Below are 16,606 nucleotides of genomic sequence, written 5' to 3'. Positions count from 1 at the left end.
CAAATTTAATTAACCACAGAAAAAAGTACAATCAACATTCAATCCTGAATGTCCTCAGACAGTAATGGGAAGTCTGTGGTTATACGGCATGATAAATAAATACACAATAAGACAAAAAATAAAAAGCCTTGACTAATGTTAAAAGGACTTCTGATTCCTTTTACTTTGCTTCCATCCTGGGTTGTTTTTACCTGTCTTTTCCCATCTCCTTTTGCCTAGCACCGCAGTAGAAAAATAGTCCAATGCAATACAAGAGATACTAGCTTAGGAGTCAAAAAACAGTCATTTGGTTGGCTCTGTCACTGATGACCAGACTTTAGATACTTCCTGGCCTATCTTTTTCTTCTATAATAATTCTTGCTCTGCTCATCGTAGACTTCATTACATGGATAAATGGAAATAAATTAAAAAATCTTAAGCCCTCTGCAAATGTGCAATATAGGCATATATTGTACTTTCCTTCCATTTGCATTGATTGTATAAGAATGCTGAATCCTGGTAAGTGAAATCTCATGCAATGCCATATTGCAAAATATAATTGTAGACCTACTGGCTTAAATGAGTATTTTTTGGTGATGGAGTTTTTTGGCCATTTAGAGCAATTATATTCTAATTTTAGAACGATCCTATGAGCACCTAAATATCTGGTCTCTTCATTCCACAGTATTTATGGAGTACCTACTCTGTGCTAGGTTGTATAGCATTGTTTATTATAAGACCTATATTTTGCCTTAAAATCAAGAAAATTTATTTCACCACTGAAGAGTTGGGTAGTCTTTTAAAATCTAGAACTTGCCTATTTTATACCATTACCAATTAAGCCAGTGTTGATGAGGGGAAACTAACTGAAACAGAGGAGAAGGTTTGGCTGCTTTTATATTTATTTTTCCTGACAAACTTGGTACAAGAGAGGGTATTTAGAAAGCTCTGTGATCAAAATTTTAAAAATTTACAGGCTGGATTTTTTTTTAACACGTTCTTAGAACATTTCTGTCTCATTTTAATCCTAGGAAGATGATAGAAAATCAAACTTACCAGGAATTCTGGAATCTGACCTTTGGTAATTCTGTTAGCAATGCCCCCTACCCCAACCTGGCTCATGCAAGCAATTCAGGACATCAGAAATATATCCAGACTAGAGAAGTTTAGTGGTGGAGCCCATCTGGTTGGATTTCAGCTTCTCTGAACCTCCCTCAAGTCCTGTAATAACCAGGGCAGGGAAAAAACAACAACAGAAATTCCATGTGACGTACTTGTCATCAAATGTGTTTCAGAAGTCACTGTTGGTGTTTTAACTCACAGCACACAGGATTAGTATTGTATAACATTTGTTCCCAGTAGCAGTTAGTGTTTTGGTTGGAACAGCCTCCTTCCCTCGTTCTGATGTTTGTGACTTGGGAATGGGGGATTGGAGCCCAGAGAGCTGCTCTTACTAGAGAGAAGCAAGCTGATGAATGATTTCAAGCATTTCAGTGGTTTGTGACCAGTAAGACAGTGGGCTGAAAATACAAATGCATCTCTTCTCTGCACTTAATGCAACTGTAGTCCCCTTGCTGACCTCACGGGCGTGCAACCCATACAGTTTCATAGGTTTCACCGCTTAAAAGGGCCCATGCTTGCTTTAATGCTCTATTGTCACTGTCTTAAAAGTCTTCATCCCTTTTGAATAAGGGACCCCATGTTTTTCATCTTGCAATGACCCCCACAAATTATGTGGCCAGTCCTGGCCCTTGTTTCCACAGATTTTTGATAATTTTTTTTGTATCTAGAACTTGTGCCTGACACTTAGGACACAATAAATGTTTTTAGCATGAGTAAACAAGACTTTTAAGTCTTTAAATAAAAGTAATTGACATGAATCTTAATCCATTTAATTTTGCTGGGTTGAGAAGTCAGGGAGAGGTACTAAATTTTTGAGAGAAAATTTAAAACGTACAAAAGAATCTAAAATAGTATAACAAACACATATGTTTCTATCATGATACGTGACAGCTATTTTCTTCTGTTTACTTAGTTTATATGCATGCTAAGCATTCCCTCTACAACTGAGCTATAGCCTCTCCCCTCTGTTTACTTAAAATGTTTGTTTAAGAATAAAAAAACAGATCAGGTTTATCTATTGGCCCCACCTCTAGTCTCATTCAGCTTCCTACTTGCCCATAGGGAGCCAAACCACGACTGTGTTTGTCATCGCTTTCCACTGCTAGGAATAATCCATGGTAACGTACTTGGTCTGAGTGTTTTAATATTTGTGTAAATGGTATGAAACTACATGTATCCTTTTGTCATTTGCTATTTTCCTTCAAAATTTTGCTTGTGAAATCTATCCATATTGCTACATGTAGCTCTAGTTTAATCATTCTCATTACCCTGTACAGTAGCAATGCAACCCCCTTTCCTGACTTGCTGCCCCATCAGTGGGCTGTTTAGAACAGAGCCAGAGGAGTCATCTTCTATTCTGGTTCTGCTGCTGCTGTTGGTAAAATCACCAGCTGGGTGACGCTGGGCAAGCTAAGTGATGTTTCTGATACTCTTGTTTTCACATTTGTAAATTGGGACACACAATTTTTACTAGTCAAGGTGTTTTTGTGGCAAATAAATGAGAAAATATATTGAAGACCTACCATGTGATAAAGGTGCAAAAAAGTAGTGGTGAGGATTATCATTACTTTGCCGTGTGTACTTCTGAATGTTATAAAGCCCTAAGCACATGTGTAGCAGTGATCTTGAGTTTACATTATTTGATTTTTCTCTTTGTACCCTTAGCTTGGCTATTGGTCTTGATCCTTTTTTTAATAATAAGGAAATGTCACCCTTGAAATGCTGTCCTGGATGTGTCTTAGAGTCTATGCTTCTCCTTTTACAAATACCTCTAACTCACCTTCCATGGAGTAAAAAGGCTTAAAACTCATACACTCATGAAACTATAATGTTAACTAGTTATAAAAATATGCCTGTGTTCTTCTCTATGCATAACAGAAAAAAAACCAAACATCTACTGTTTTCCAACCTTCATTTTGCAAAGTAGCAAATAATAGAACTGAGAGATCTGGAGTTTTGTCCGACTGTGACTATGCTGTACCCGGTCCCCTAACTTGCTGTGAGAAATTAAAAACTTAAGCACACACTGAGCAATTTTTTCATGTTCTTTGCAAATTTTAAAAAATCTAAACAGAAGCCAATATTAAATCTTCAGAGTAGATGGGAGTCTGTGATGTGTGAAGAAATTTGAAGTAGATTCTGAATCTCCTTGTGGTTTCATAGCGTATTTTGGTTATTCAACAGATTTTATACAATCCGCTATAGAGAAAAGGATAAGGAAAAGAAATGGATTTTTCAACTCTGTCCAGCCACTGAAACAATCGTGGAAAATCTAAAGCCTGACACGGTTTATGAATTTGGAGTGAAAGACAATGTAGAAGGTGGAATTTGGAGTAAGATTTTTAATCACAAGACTATTGTTGGAAGTAAGTATCTGGAACTATTTGAGTGAGCTTTCTGTAATTTTCCCCCTAATTTCCAAATTTTAAATTATTTCATTAGCTGTATACTATGATATGAGTCAATTCCCATCAGGTATATTTGAGAAAATACAATGAACAGAATTGGAACATTGGTATTTCAGAATCTTTTTTTATAGTGAGCGGGTTTTTAAAAAAAGAATAAATGATAAGCTAGTATTTGACAAGAACAAATCATTGAACAGTTTATTGGCATTGTCATATTTTAAATCAGTCTCGGACCTGTGAACACCAACTGAGCCAAAAAACCCTCCTGTGTGCAAATGTCCAGTTAGAAAGCTGGGCCAGTGGAAATGAACGCGCAGAGCTTGGGGGCCCGGCTTTCATCCTGTGTGTCTTCTTCCGATCACTGGGATCAGTGTTTGAAATGACAGCAAATAAAATACTAGGCTCGAGTTAGAGCAGGAGTCCTAGTTGTCTTCAGAACGATTAGGAAGGCCTGATTTAGGAATAAGAAGAATGAAAAGCATGTCATTCTCCTCTTGTTTTTGTCAGGTAAAAGCAAAGTAAATGGGAAAATCCAGAGCACCTACGACCAGGTCCACACGGTGGTATGTACCGGCTTACTTTCAAGAACATTTAAAAAAAGTTGTGTCTGCATTATACTTTTTATTTGAATAAGGAAATAGTCCTATGATGATGTATTGAAACTGAGTTAACTGCCTAGCTGTAGGGTGCTGGGTCAAGTACACTGTTTCAGGAATTAGTTTCTTTTTCAGAAAATAGAGGTGGAAGTATGAGACCAGATCATCTCTAATTTGTTCAAAGCTCTAAAATTCTGATGTTCAGTCTAGCTGTCCGGTTTTTCGGGATTCCAGGTATTTTGAGGTTATGCTTATTATCTCCTGTCCTGTGGGATGTTTTTTTACTATAACATGTTTCGAGAGCGAACTAGTACATGCTCTCCTTAAACTGTGATTGTTCAAATCTTTCCTCTATTTTCTATCATTTCCTACTTACAAGCAGCTCATTTGGTTTTGTAATGTGCCCAGTCTCTATTCGGTGCAGTAAAGGTTTGTGTATTTCACATGCCAGTCTAGAACCCTTTCCTCTGTCTAGAACCCTCTTCTCTCTCACCCCAGAAACTCAGCCCCTGTTCTCCTCTTTCCCTCCGCTTTTCACAGCCTATTCTCAGGACACATCGTATCAGTTACATACTGCCTGTTACAAAAGTAAGCCATTGTCATAATCATCACAGATATGTTTGCCTTTTAAATCACATGCCTAATTATAAAGTGAAGGATATTATGTCACTGAGCGGGTAGAGGAGGCACTTTGGTGAGAAAATGGGAATTTGATGCTGTCTTTGGTCCCTGCGAATTGGGAGTACCTGGCCAGGGAACAGGCACATGAACAGGCAAAGACTCTACTCATGGTTGCAGATTTGCTCTATTCAATGTGTATGTGATGTATGTGGATGGATAGCTTTTTATGTCTAATTAAATAGTACACAGAATAACCCACTGCTCATGTAGCCCAGTCGTGGAAAAAGTTAGTACATACCTCATTGAATCTTAAAAAATGCAAAATTTTCTCAGTGAGAGAAAATGGGTTTGGATAAAATAGAGCTGAGAATTATTCCTGATATGGTAAGTGTTTCTTGGGTTTGACTTGGCAGAAAAGTGTGTACGTTGGAAAATTATTAACAAATCATGATTATTAGATTATTAGGATTGCCCAGGAAAGTATTTTGACATATTTCAAATCATAACATAAGGAAGGAGATTATAGATAAATTCCCAGGCCTGGACCAATTCATTCATTTTTCTTCCTTCCTTCCTCTCTTTCCCTCTCTGTTTGATTATTTTCCTAATTATCTGATATTTGAAGCTTTATAATATATAAAATGCAAAAAGAAATAGTAACAAAATTACCTATAACACTGCCAAAGACCTGTATAAAACCATTTATGGTCTATTGTTAAAACTTTAGAACATTGGCTTTTTTTTTCCCAAGCATGTTTTCATTATAAAATTAGAATCTCATGCTATGGCATATATATATATGTGTGTGTGTATGTGTGTGTGTGTGTGTATGCAATTTTATCTCACTGCTTTCACTTAGCCAAAATATGGCATAGCATGTGTCATGTTATTAAATGCTCTTCATATACATAATTTCAAGTGCTATGTATTACATAATCTAAATACACTTTGAGCTGCTCGGTTTCCAATTTGTAGATGTTTATTTCTAATAGTTCAATTGTAAGTGATGTTATGGTGAACATTTATGATCATAAATTTCTGTTCACATTTCTGATTGTTTCCTTAAAATAGATACTTAGAATGTCATCAGTTAGTAATGGTAGCAGTTTAGATTTTTAACATTTTTTAAACTTCCTAATATGTTTGGTCAAATTTCTTTCCAAAAAGGTTTTTATCAATTTACAGTCTTGCCAGCAGTGTATCAGAGTTATCTTGCTCTAGTACCCTAATTACAGCATTACGTGTTTCCATCACTAAATTTTCGGCTAATGGAATCGTGTAAAATGGTTTTTAAGTTCTGTTTCTGATTGCTGACAAAGCAGCACTTTACTTATTTATTAGCCATCTGCATTTTCCATTTAATGACTTTAGTTTCAGTTCTTTGTTTATTGGGTGTCTTATGTTTTTGTTTTTTTTTTTGATTGAATAGTTAGAAGACTTTAGAAAGAACATAGACTCTTTTTGTGATCTCATCTAGAAACATTATTCTCACATTTGTTATCAATTTTGTTTATGGGAATTTTTGAAATAGGCAAGTCTTACTTTGCATAATCAAATTACTTGTCTTTTCTGTTGGCATATCTTCAGTTGCCTTATATTTGAGAAAGCCCTTCCCTATCCAGAGATCAGATAAATATTTCCCCATTTTTTTTTTTAGTTTTATAAGTGGTTTGATTTTGTAACAAACTCTAAACTATGTGGATTTTATTTTGCTGTATTACACTTAGTAAGGTTCTATATTGACGAGGTTATATATTTTTTCCAAATAATGAACCAGTTGGCTTAGCACCAAGTATTCAGTTGTGCCATTCTCTAAGGTCCTTTTGGCTTTGTCTCTCTTAAATCCAATCACAGGGAATAGAGTTGTTCTTCCAGTCTCTTCTAGAACAATCCTCACTGTTGTTGTGAATGGTTTCCTAGGAAGCATATCTTATCTCCCACCCTCTTGGCTCTCATGCTTTGTCTTACATGTGACTCAGTGATGTCATTTCTTTCATTCCGTCTTTTCAGCAGTCATATCCCAATATGGGTATTTCTTTTGGCAGAATATTTCATTTAGGATGAGTTACTCAGCAGGATTGGGAAAGATGATTGACGTTTTACTCCCAAGAAATTTAATACCCTTTCCACATCGTAAATAGCCATGACAAGAAGGTCCAGGAAGAAACTTCCTGCATCGATGACACAGAGCCAGACATTTTATCACTTCAAGCTGTGAGGCGGAGTACCCCCGACTCCAGCCAGCTCTAATGACCTGTGGTTTGAAACTCTTGGTTATTTCCAAAGGAAAACCCAAGTTAATTGAAAAGATATTTTAAGGTTTCTCTGTGAGGCTTTCTTTTTACCTTCTGGACAGCAGGAAACATGTCTCCCAAACTGCCTTCTGTGCTCTTGGGTAACTCTGGAACATGGGGAAGTTGAAAAGGGAACCACTTGTCAGAGTCTTTGACCATCTTACACGACCACTTAGAATTGATTCTGAAAGTTGATTTGATTAGAAGTATATTTTAATCCAAATAAAGTCGATATCAATCCAAATGTTTACCCCATTCTCTGAGACTGACCTTAGAAGGGAGTATCTCAAGAGATAGGAAATTAATTCCAGAGTTTTAAGTAATAGACACCTTGAAAAATGTTTTTATTCATATGCACGTGCTCACACCTCAAACTTACATGCAGTGAAACTCCTTAACACCTTCTAAAGAGAGATTCAAAATAGGGTAAACAGGCTATTCATTTTTAACACATAAATAATATTTAGATTAAAAATTTGAATGTTAAGTACAGCCCCATCTTAAGCCTCTGGTTGTATTACGTATTGTAATTCTTGTTTCTAAGCATGCGTTCTGTGGGCCAGTCCCAGTACACTTGTGCCAAAGGACACTTAGCAGGGATCTCTTCTGATTGGTTAGTGCCTTTGTTCTACTGCTTGTTAAATACTTTCAATATCACCCCTGCCTATACCTCTAGAAAAAATCAGGTGTGCATAAACAAAACCATGATTGTTTCTGTACAAATTGTATCACTTGAGATCCATGTAATTGAGGGGAAAAAAACACATGATAATTGTGCTATTTTCTTCATGTTGAGAATCAAGAGCACTCTTTTATCAAGATGAAACATAACATTTACGATTAGGTTTTATTATTACTTAAAATTTAAAAAGGGATAATGACTAAGAGGACCTAATTTTAATATATATATATATCTCCGTATGCAAAAAAACTGAGTTATCTAACTAGATCACTAACAATAAATTTTTGAAGTACATAGCATTTATTAACAGATATTTTAAAATATTGGCTTAATAATGATCTAATTAACTCAAGTCTCCTTACAATCAATGTTCCCCTCATATATGACATCTATTTTCACCCTTCCATTTTTCCCATCAGAGATCCACCTGCCTTTCTCAGAAGCTGTGTCTATCATTTGCAAAAAGAGAAGTGGTATCAAATTTTAAAGTATTACAGTTAGCAGATAAGTGAATAGAGAGAAATACGGTCTGGTCCCTACTCCCACTCTAAGATTGTGTGCACTGAATACATCAGGTTTCCCACCCTTAGCAGTGAGTGTCCTAAACAGAAACTTGAGAATTTTACATCTAGACTAACAACATCACCAAAGACGTATGTCTGATTTCTCCCTAGCTGACCAGAAACATGAGACTTTTGCAAGTAGGATGTTAGATTCACTTTTAGTCAGATGTTAGATTGAATCAGTGTATTTCGTAACTTTCGTTAGAACACCCTAAAAATGAATTAAAACCAGAATGTGACATTCCCAAGTTTTTCTCATGTGATTTAGCCCTTGAGTCATCGAAATTTGATTTTGAGCAACCCTTAGCCACTCCCCAAAAGACAGTTCTTTATCTCCAGGCCTGAAAATAAAGTTTAATCTACAATGGATATACTGATGCCACAAAAATACCAAGCGGGTAAACCTGTAAAGAATAACCTGCAAAGAGTAGCATCCTGGTGTTATCATTGCTTTTGTGAAAGCTGATTTGAAAAATAACATCAGGAGGAAGTTAGTGTAACACAGGGTGAATCAAAAATCCCTCATACTGTGTGCTCACGGCTGCTGTGGTTATTTCTAGATGAGCGTAGGCTTTCCCTAGCCAGGACTGAAAAGCAAGCTGAATTGATCATCAGCGGCATTTCCTTTTACCACTTCAGCATCCTCCCCGCGTTGTATCTCACCAAGTGGATACTTAGCCTCAACATCCCCAGAAAGAGGGTAAAAGTGAATCCCCTTAATCAGTCACCCTGCTTGAGATGCAGCACAACCTGGGTTCTTAAGGGACAGAATATCTTGAAACTTAGGGGGGAGAAAAAAACCATCTCTTACAGGCTAGGAGGGAAGTAGGCTTGTTTCCTAACATATAGTCAACATTTAAAAAATAATTGCTGAAGGGAGAGATGAGAGTTGAGGAAGGAAGTGGTGATGGCTGTTTGCAGCAGGAATGGGTCAGCCAGCTGCAGAGAAAAGAGCCAGTAAGGAAATGACCTGAGAAAGAAAACATGGTCTGAGGGTGGTGTCCACGGGCAGCAGTGCTGTGCTGGGGCCGCCCCAGCCAAACTGTGCAGCAGCCTGTGGGTTGTGGGACTTTGCCTCACATCCCACCCCCGTGCCCCACACCAGCTACTCGGAGACTCCTCTGCATGTTGACAGATGCTCGTAACAGCAAGCCCAGGACGGCAAAGAAAAGTTACTGGTAACTTCTTTAAAAAAAAACACTGTACATTAAACAGCTTAACTGAAATTGAGTTGTAATTGATTAAACGTGTTCACTTAGAAATTATCACAATATTTTATTTCTCTGAGAGTTCAGGTAAAAGACATTTCCCTACCCTTTTTGTAAGAGGACTCAGGGAAAGAATTCAGTGTGGGTTTCTTAGTGGGAATTTTAGAGACTTCAGCATAGACACTTTGGGCAGAAGGACTTTCCTGATGTCCTGTAAAAAATTCCTTACAGAGTGGCAGCTGCTTGCTCATTAGTCCAGTCTTGGTGCATCTTTGGATTGTGGATTAGGCAAGAGAATAATTACAGGTCTAGAAAGAATTGGATTCTGCAGCTAAATGATGTCCTTAATTTTTGGCAGCACATACTATACATATAGTCTTGTCATCATCTTAACAGAATACTGATCTGTACTCAAGAACTCAAACAGAAACTTTGTTCCATTCATGTGAAGAGTGAAATATTTTCCATTTGTTTCAGTCAAAAACTTGTTTAAAACAAATCATTACAGCAAAGGAAGTAAGAATTGGGATAACGCAGTTCAAACTCAACACAGCAACACATAGGTGTTTCCACTAGAATGCAACGTGTCTGAAAAACACCACGTTTTGCAAAATGTGCATTAGATGGCGAACTCGTAGGGCAGATAGAGGACAAGCCATTCAAAACTCTGGAACTGTAGCCACAGCTCTAGCAAAAAATGATTATTCGTACCTGGAAAGACAACCTGGCTCCTCTAGGAAGCATCTCCTGTGGAACTGGAGGTTGCCTCAACAGGGATTTTAAATTCTCAGAAAAGATAGTGACCATGTGTGGTAATCCTTTCACTGGGAGTAAGGTAGACACAGGAGGCAGTGCCATGGGCCTGACTGTCCCTCTCTGGGAAAGGGTCCTGTAAGCAAGTGCTCTTACTTAATTTTCTTATGGTAAAGCCAAGAGGTCCTCTGCCAGTGTGACATCAAAGCTGAACCCTTTTTTTTCTTTCCTGCTAAAGGTTATACTTCTATACTTACTATTCCCCCCACCCCTTGCCTGGGAAAAAATTGTGTATACATTATAATTCTTCTATTTCCCAATAGTGTGTGAGCTGTGCAGTACAGAAGCATATATAGTAGCTAAACAGACTGCTGATTAAAATAGCTTTCCCTAATTATAAATGTAATTTGCCCTTGTGAGGAATTTGGAAAGTACAGAAAATGAAATTAACATCAGCTTATAAGAAATAGCTACTGTTAAAAAAAAACCAAACTATAATCTATTTCCTTCTGGTCTTTTGTCTCTACATATTTGTTACACACTTAGATTATACTATAAATATAAATTTGTACCCTTTCTATTTATCTTATGCATATTTTCCCACCTTACTATATAGAGGTCAAAAATTTGAACCATAATTTATATAGCAAAACCTCTGCTTTTGGCGGATGAGGTTGTTTTACATGGTGGTAATAAACACATTTACACACAAATGATGACTGTATCTTTGATTAACCCCATAGGCTAGGTTGCTAAGTAGGAAATTACTGGGTGCCTTCGTCCACTAGGGCTTCTATAAGGAAAATACCACAGCAACAAACGTTTACTTCTCACAGTTGTGGAGCCTGGGAGGTTCAAGATCAAGGAGCTGGCGGATTTGGTGTCTGGTGAGAGTTCGCCTCGGGCTCACAACCATCTTCTCGCTGTGTCCTTACGCGGCGGAAGCAGGGTGGGAGTTTTCTGGGGTCTGTTTCATAAGAGCGCTAATCCCATGGAAGAGGATTCCAAAGCCTCATGACTATTTACTTCCCAAAGGTCCCACTCCCAAATACCATCACACTGGGGGTTAAGTTTAATACATGCTTTGGTTGGGGGACAGAAACATTCAGCCTACAGCACTCGGTCAATATATGATGCAAGAAGTAAAAATACTTCTTTTAAAAAATAATCTGGTAAGAGTAAACTTTTTGTATTTTGTGGGGGTTTTTTGTTTTGTTTTGTTTTGTTTTTAACATAAGGTCTTTAATACAAGAAGGAAAATAGCCAAGAGTAAGCATGGCATTGTGGCCCTTCTTTACTATGGGCCTATTGTTTTTTAGAATGGAAGTATGTTAGCAAAGCTCTTTTTCTCATAGCTGTAAACACCTATGTGACTAAGTATCTCATTCTACACATCCTGGATTGTCAGCAGTTCTGGTGCCTGGACTATCTGTATCATATACGTGGATTAAATCAAGTGTCAAAACATCAGTGCCGTGCTTATCTCTTGAACTCAGTCTGTTTCTTCTCTATATTTGCTGCCCTGCCCTTGTTCTGTTCCTGCCCCTCTCCCCTGGCTATCTTATCCTTGGCTCACATCATGTCTGGTGATGACTCCACCATAAAGTTCACACTAAACAAGTCCCTAGTTCAAGTCGCTCTGTGACCTTAAAACTTCCCTTGGGACAGCTAAGGCAGTTTGGGAGAAGGAAGAATGCAGAGTCCTTGGGAATCTGCCCTTCCAGTTTTGAGGTCCTCTGGGCATAAATATGTACAGAATAGTAAAAAGCACAGGCTTTGGAAGTAGAAATGCTGGCTGTGAGTCTCAGCTTCGCCCCCTTGGACCAGGGAGTGCTTGGTGTCAGGAGCTCGTGGTGGTTGTGTTGTCTGAAGTAGCAGCAGCCAGGAGGCACAAGCAAACACTGGATGTTAATTGGTTTTAAAAGACAATACTTACCTTCGAATCTTTTTGAGGTCTAATGTAAAGACAGAATTCGGCTGGGTCACATCTCAAATGAAGTGAAAATAAACACGTAGGCAATCCAGAGGATTTAGTTTCTTTCCACTGCAGTTTGTAAGTAAACTAAACTAATGGGAGTTTTGAAGAAACTGCTTCTGCCAAATCTTCAGACATTTACGGGGGAACCAAGTGAGTACAATAAAACAGAGGCAGATATATGTACTAAAGCTCTTTCCAGCAACTGTTAAGCCAGTGTCATGGGAGACTTCATTGAGTACAAGAAAGGGCTACTTCCAATTCTTTGATTTATTTTTTTTTAAGTTCACAATAACTCAAAAGCTGACTCTTCCTCTCTTTTCAGCCATCGTACATCCCAAGGAAACTAATCCCAGTAACAATCATCAAGCAAGGTAATCTGTGCAAGTCTGCTCTGGATATGTGTTCAGAACTGTTCTAATACACTTTTTGTTATTGTTGTTAATGCTGCTTTTTTTTTAATTGAAGTATAGTTGATTTACAATGTTATGTTAGTTTCATAATCTACTTTTTAACTGAGATAGTTACACATAGCATGTATTTTTTTCAACTTTTCTGATTATTTTTCAGGAAAAAAGTTGGAAGAAATCAGTAGGATCTAATAAATTAGAAGTTAACAGATAATTTTGACTTGTATACCTATAGGTCAAGTCTCAGCAAGGCATGTTAGTTAGACAAGTAGGACAAAATAGCCCTAACAAAGTATGAAATTGTAAAAAGCCAACGAAACATGTGTGGCTTTGTTCAGGACTAAGGTAACTTCCATCATTAATCATTAATAGGATATTTGAATTAATGAAATGGTAACGATTTAGTGGTCACATTAGGGAAAGTAAAGAAATCCAAATTTGAAGAATAAGGTCTTATTTCATTTCAGTATACAGTCGTTTTTGTTTTGACTTCCCGTTTTTCAGGTTATTAAAATGACTTCATTATTTCCAGAAAGTTTCTTGGTAGAAGAGATTGTGTACTTAAGATAGTTCTTCATTTTAAGAAAACACGATGTCCCAAGTGTATTCTCAGAACCGGATAATATTGGAATCATCCTAAGAGTCTTTGCTTTGAGAATATACATTTTCTAACTTTCATTTATTGGGTCATTTTGTGCTAGTTCTTTACCTGGAGGAGCCTGCAGGGAGGGGAGTGGAGAAAGGAAATTTTCAGCTCATTAGAATGGAACATGATATGATGGAATAATAATGGCCTTTTGTTACTTGAAGGCACAGGTGTTATGATATGCCTTCTAGTCCTTTTCTTGGCTGTGTAACCAGCCCAGTGAGTTCCTTTCTATTAAAAAGTTGTATCAGGGCCTCTGCAGTGCAGATGACTTCACAATGTAAGCTTGTTACTGCTTCATGACGATTTCTTTTTTTGCATTCACACTATTACCTTTTGATATTTCAACAGTGATTCAGAATGTCACTCACAAGGCCTCAACTAAATCCCCAGATAAGACTCCCTTCGGAGGAACAATACTGGGTGAGTTTATCTTGAAATCTACACCTACAATAAGCTAGTCAGGCTATTTTTTTTTTTTTTTGATAATTAGGCTGTTATGGAATTTTTCACTGTGAGCGGTTCTGCTAAATTGATGTTGGTTCATTTCCTTTCAGTATTTAGCATCCTGGCTTGTGTGCATTCCAGGCTACGATCCAAGAGATGCTACCTCTATCATGGTGCGTTAGACAGCTCTAGCCTGTGCCTGGCAGGGATGCGGGTGCCCATCCTATCTGCCCCGCAGGGTTGTTGCAGTTATGAGGGTCTTTGTCATAGTGAACTGCTCTTTTAAAAATTATCATTAATAATGGTGTTTGTTCACCACACATTTTAAGCAGCCAATTTACCATTTTTGAGTCTATGGATTAAAAGCCAGAGTATTTTGGTACTTCAGTTCTGAATATGAAAAAGATTCTGTTTAAAAGTTCCTGTCATATTTTTTCTGTCATTTTAAAGTTTGGAGTAAAACTGACTAAGGAAAATAACCACTGAACTTCATGGTTTCTAGTATCCGATGCTCTGAGCTTTGTGTCGTGACACGTTTTCTTTTGTTTTATTCTATTTTCTTGCAGTCCACCTTGTTATTCCAGGTCTCAATGAAACCGTTGTAAAACTTCCTACCTCCATAATGTTCGAAATTTCAGATGCAGTCAAGACACAATTAGGTAAGCAGCAAAGATCTATATTTGGACTTTGCAGTGACTGAAGACTAGCACTGATAGTCTTAGGATAGCCAAGGGATCTAGCAAGTAAGCTGTTTGGGGACCTCAAAGTAACAAGTAAGGAATAGGCATGTGCACAGTGAACAGGAATATAAAATGCTACAGTTACAGGAAAACAATACAACCATTCCTCAAAAGAATGAATATAGAATTACCATATTATACAGCAGTTCCACTTCTGGGTATATAACCAAAAGAAGTGGAAAACAAAAGTTCTTAAAGAGATACTTGTACACCCATGTTCTTAGCAGCATTATTCACAACAGCTAAAATGTGGAAGAAATCTAAGTGCCCATTAACAGATGAATGGATAAGCAAAATGTGGTATATACACATAATGAAATACTATTTAGCCTTAAAAAAAAAAAGGAAATTCCAACGTACACTACAATGTGGATGAACTTTGAGGACATTGTGCTAAGTGCAATAAGCCAGTCACAAAGGATAAAAAGAATGTATGATTCCACTTGTATGAGGTACTAGAGTGATCAATTCATAGAGACGGAAGGTATGATGATGGTTGCCAGGGACTGGAGGAGGAGGAGAATGGGGAGTTAGTGTTCCATGGTACAGAGTTTCAGTTTTACAAGATGAAACGAGTTCTGGAGATGGATGGTAGTGATGATTGCACAATATTCTGAACGTATTTAATACCACTGAATCGCACACTTAACAGTGAAGACTGTAAATCTTTTACCACAAAAATTGGAGGAAAAAAAAAAAGGCAGACAGGTTGGAGTGTTGGAGGTATTCATATAAATCCCATTCTGTGGGAAATGGTTATTTTATATTTACATTTATGAAAGGAGAGTGAACATTTATCAGATTATCCAAAATACACACATTCTGTAGGTATAAGAGTCCAATGGAGTAACTGTTATGAAAAATACTCATTGTGCTCTGCTGTCAGGGGGCCACTAGATAGATGGTTTCAGTGAGAACTGATGTAAAGGTCAGGTCTCTTAGAATTATGTCCCTGGTATTGATACTGCTTCCTACTTCAAGAAAGAACCTGATACGATTTTAGTGTTTAAAAAACATAACATTTGGAGGAAAAAAACAGCAAAACCCTTTAAAAGGAGCCCAGGAGACAATTGGGGTGGTCACTGGGCTACACTAGTTGCTGCATTTGAGTATCAAATTGGTGTGGATTCTCTCTGTAGCAGGAGACCACAAACTTGAGGAAGCACCAGAATTCCTGGAGGGCTCGTCACACACAGACTGCTGGGCTTACCCCCAGGTCACTGATTCAGTAGGTCTAGGGCAGTGGGGCAGAGAGTTTCCATTTCTATCTAGTACTCAGGTGATACTGCTGGTCCAGAAACCACACTTTCTAAAATCTCTGGAGAACTTCTTGGGTGGGCCACTGATTAATATGGAAGAAGATGGCATGATGGGGTAGAAACTGAACAAGACTTAACAATGTTTTCCCTGAACTTGATGTACTGGCTAAGAACTTTCACACTTACATAATTGAATCTTCACATTTTATGGATGTGGAAACAAGTCTCTGTTTGACAACATTCATTCAACAAATATTTATTAAGCATTACTTGGCGCCAGAACTGCAGATTGCCGGGGACATAATGTGGAGGTACCCAAACGCGGGACCTCTGCATCCAGGGACCTCAGACTTCATTTCTCTTCCCTCGTTGGAGGTCTGACTTACTGGCTTGTCTGATGCTGGGCCATCAGATTGTAACAGTTTTAAAAGGTGAACTCTTAACATTCTCTTAAGCTGTTAATTTGCAAACCTCCTAGATGAAGGAGGAGCAAAGCCTTAAGTGGGTAGAAAAGCATGAATTAATAGACTATTAGACTTACACTTTGAGAAAATTTTTCAAAATTTATGTATCACCATTTTATTAAGAGGTGAACATATTTGTTAATACATCCTTGTGATTTTGTGTCATTCTTACATTTTTACTGTAAAACACTCACACCTGGTAGTGCTATGGTGAGTTATCTCCAGGAATGTAGAGAAATGATTCCAGGTTTCATTTCTTTAATTTGTGCCTCAGACCTGATCACCTCCTGTGTAGCTGTAAAACCCTGAGACTCAACCCCACATCATCTAATGCTGCTCTGCAGGCTAGGAAGCTTCCAAATGAAATCCCCATAGTGAATTGCTACTGGAAAAATGTGGGGCGAGAGGATGGCTGTGTCCCAGGGACACACCCCGCCAA

At 37.8% G+C, this 16,606-nt stretch overlaps 1 protein-coding gene across 50 annotated transcripts in view; it reads left to right on the top strand.

The window, feature by feature from the left end:
- Nucleotides 1–16,606, top strand: part of ABI3BP (ABI family member 3 binding protein) — a 241,123-nt gene that overhangs the window by 97,167 nt on the left and 127,350 nt on the right. For all 50 annotated transcript variants that reach the window (XM_074362316.1, XM_074362227.1, XM_074362217.1 and 47 more), the window contains exons 5-9: nucleotides 3,286–3,467; nucleotides 4,017–4,072; nucleotides 12,527–12,575; nucleotides 13,609–13,680; nucleotides 14,271–14,363. In XM_074362316.1, the coding sequence (XP_074218417.1) occupies nucleotides 3,286–3,467; nucleotides 4,017–4,072; nucleotides 12,527–12,575; nucleotides 13,609–13,680; nucleotides 14,271–14,363 (452 nt within the window). The remainder of the gene's footprint in view (nucleotides 1–3,285; nucleotides 3,468–4,016; nucleotides 4,073–12,526; nucleotides 12,576–13,608; nucleotides 13,681–14,270; nucleotides 14,364–16,606) is intronic.

The sequence above is a fragment of the Camelus bactrianus genome, chromosome 1, assembly GCF_048773025.1.
Source record: "Camelus bactrianus isolate YW-2024 breed Bactrian camel chromosome 1, ASM4877302v1, whole genome shotgun sequence".
NCBI classification, from domain to species: domain Eukaryota; kingdom Metazoa; phylum Chordata; class Mammalia; order Artiodactyla; family Camelidae; genus Camelus; species Camelus bactrianus.
The sequence above is the reverse complement of the archived record's forward strand: the minus strand, read 5'-3'. Positions and strand labels throughout refer to the sequence as shown.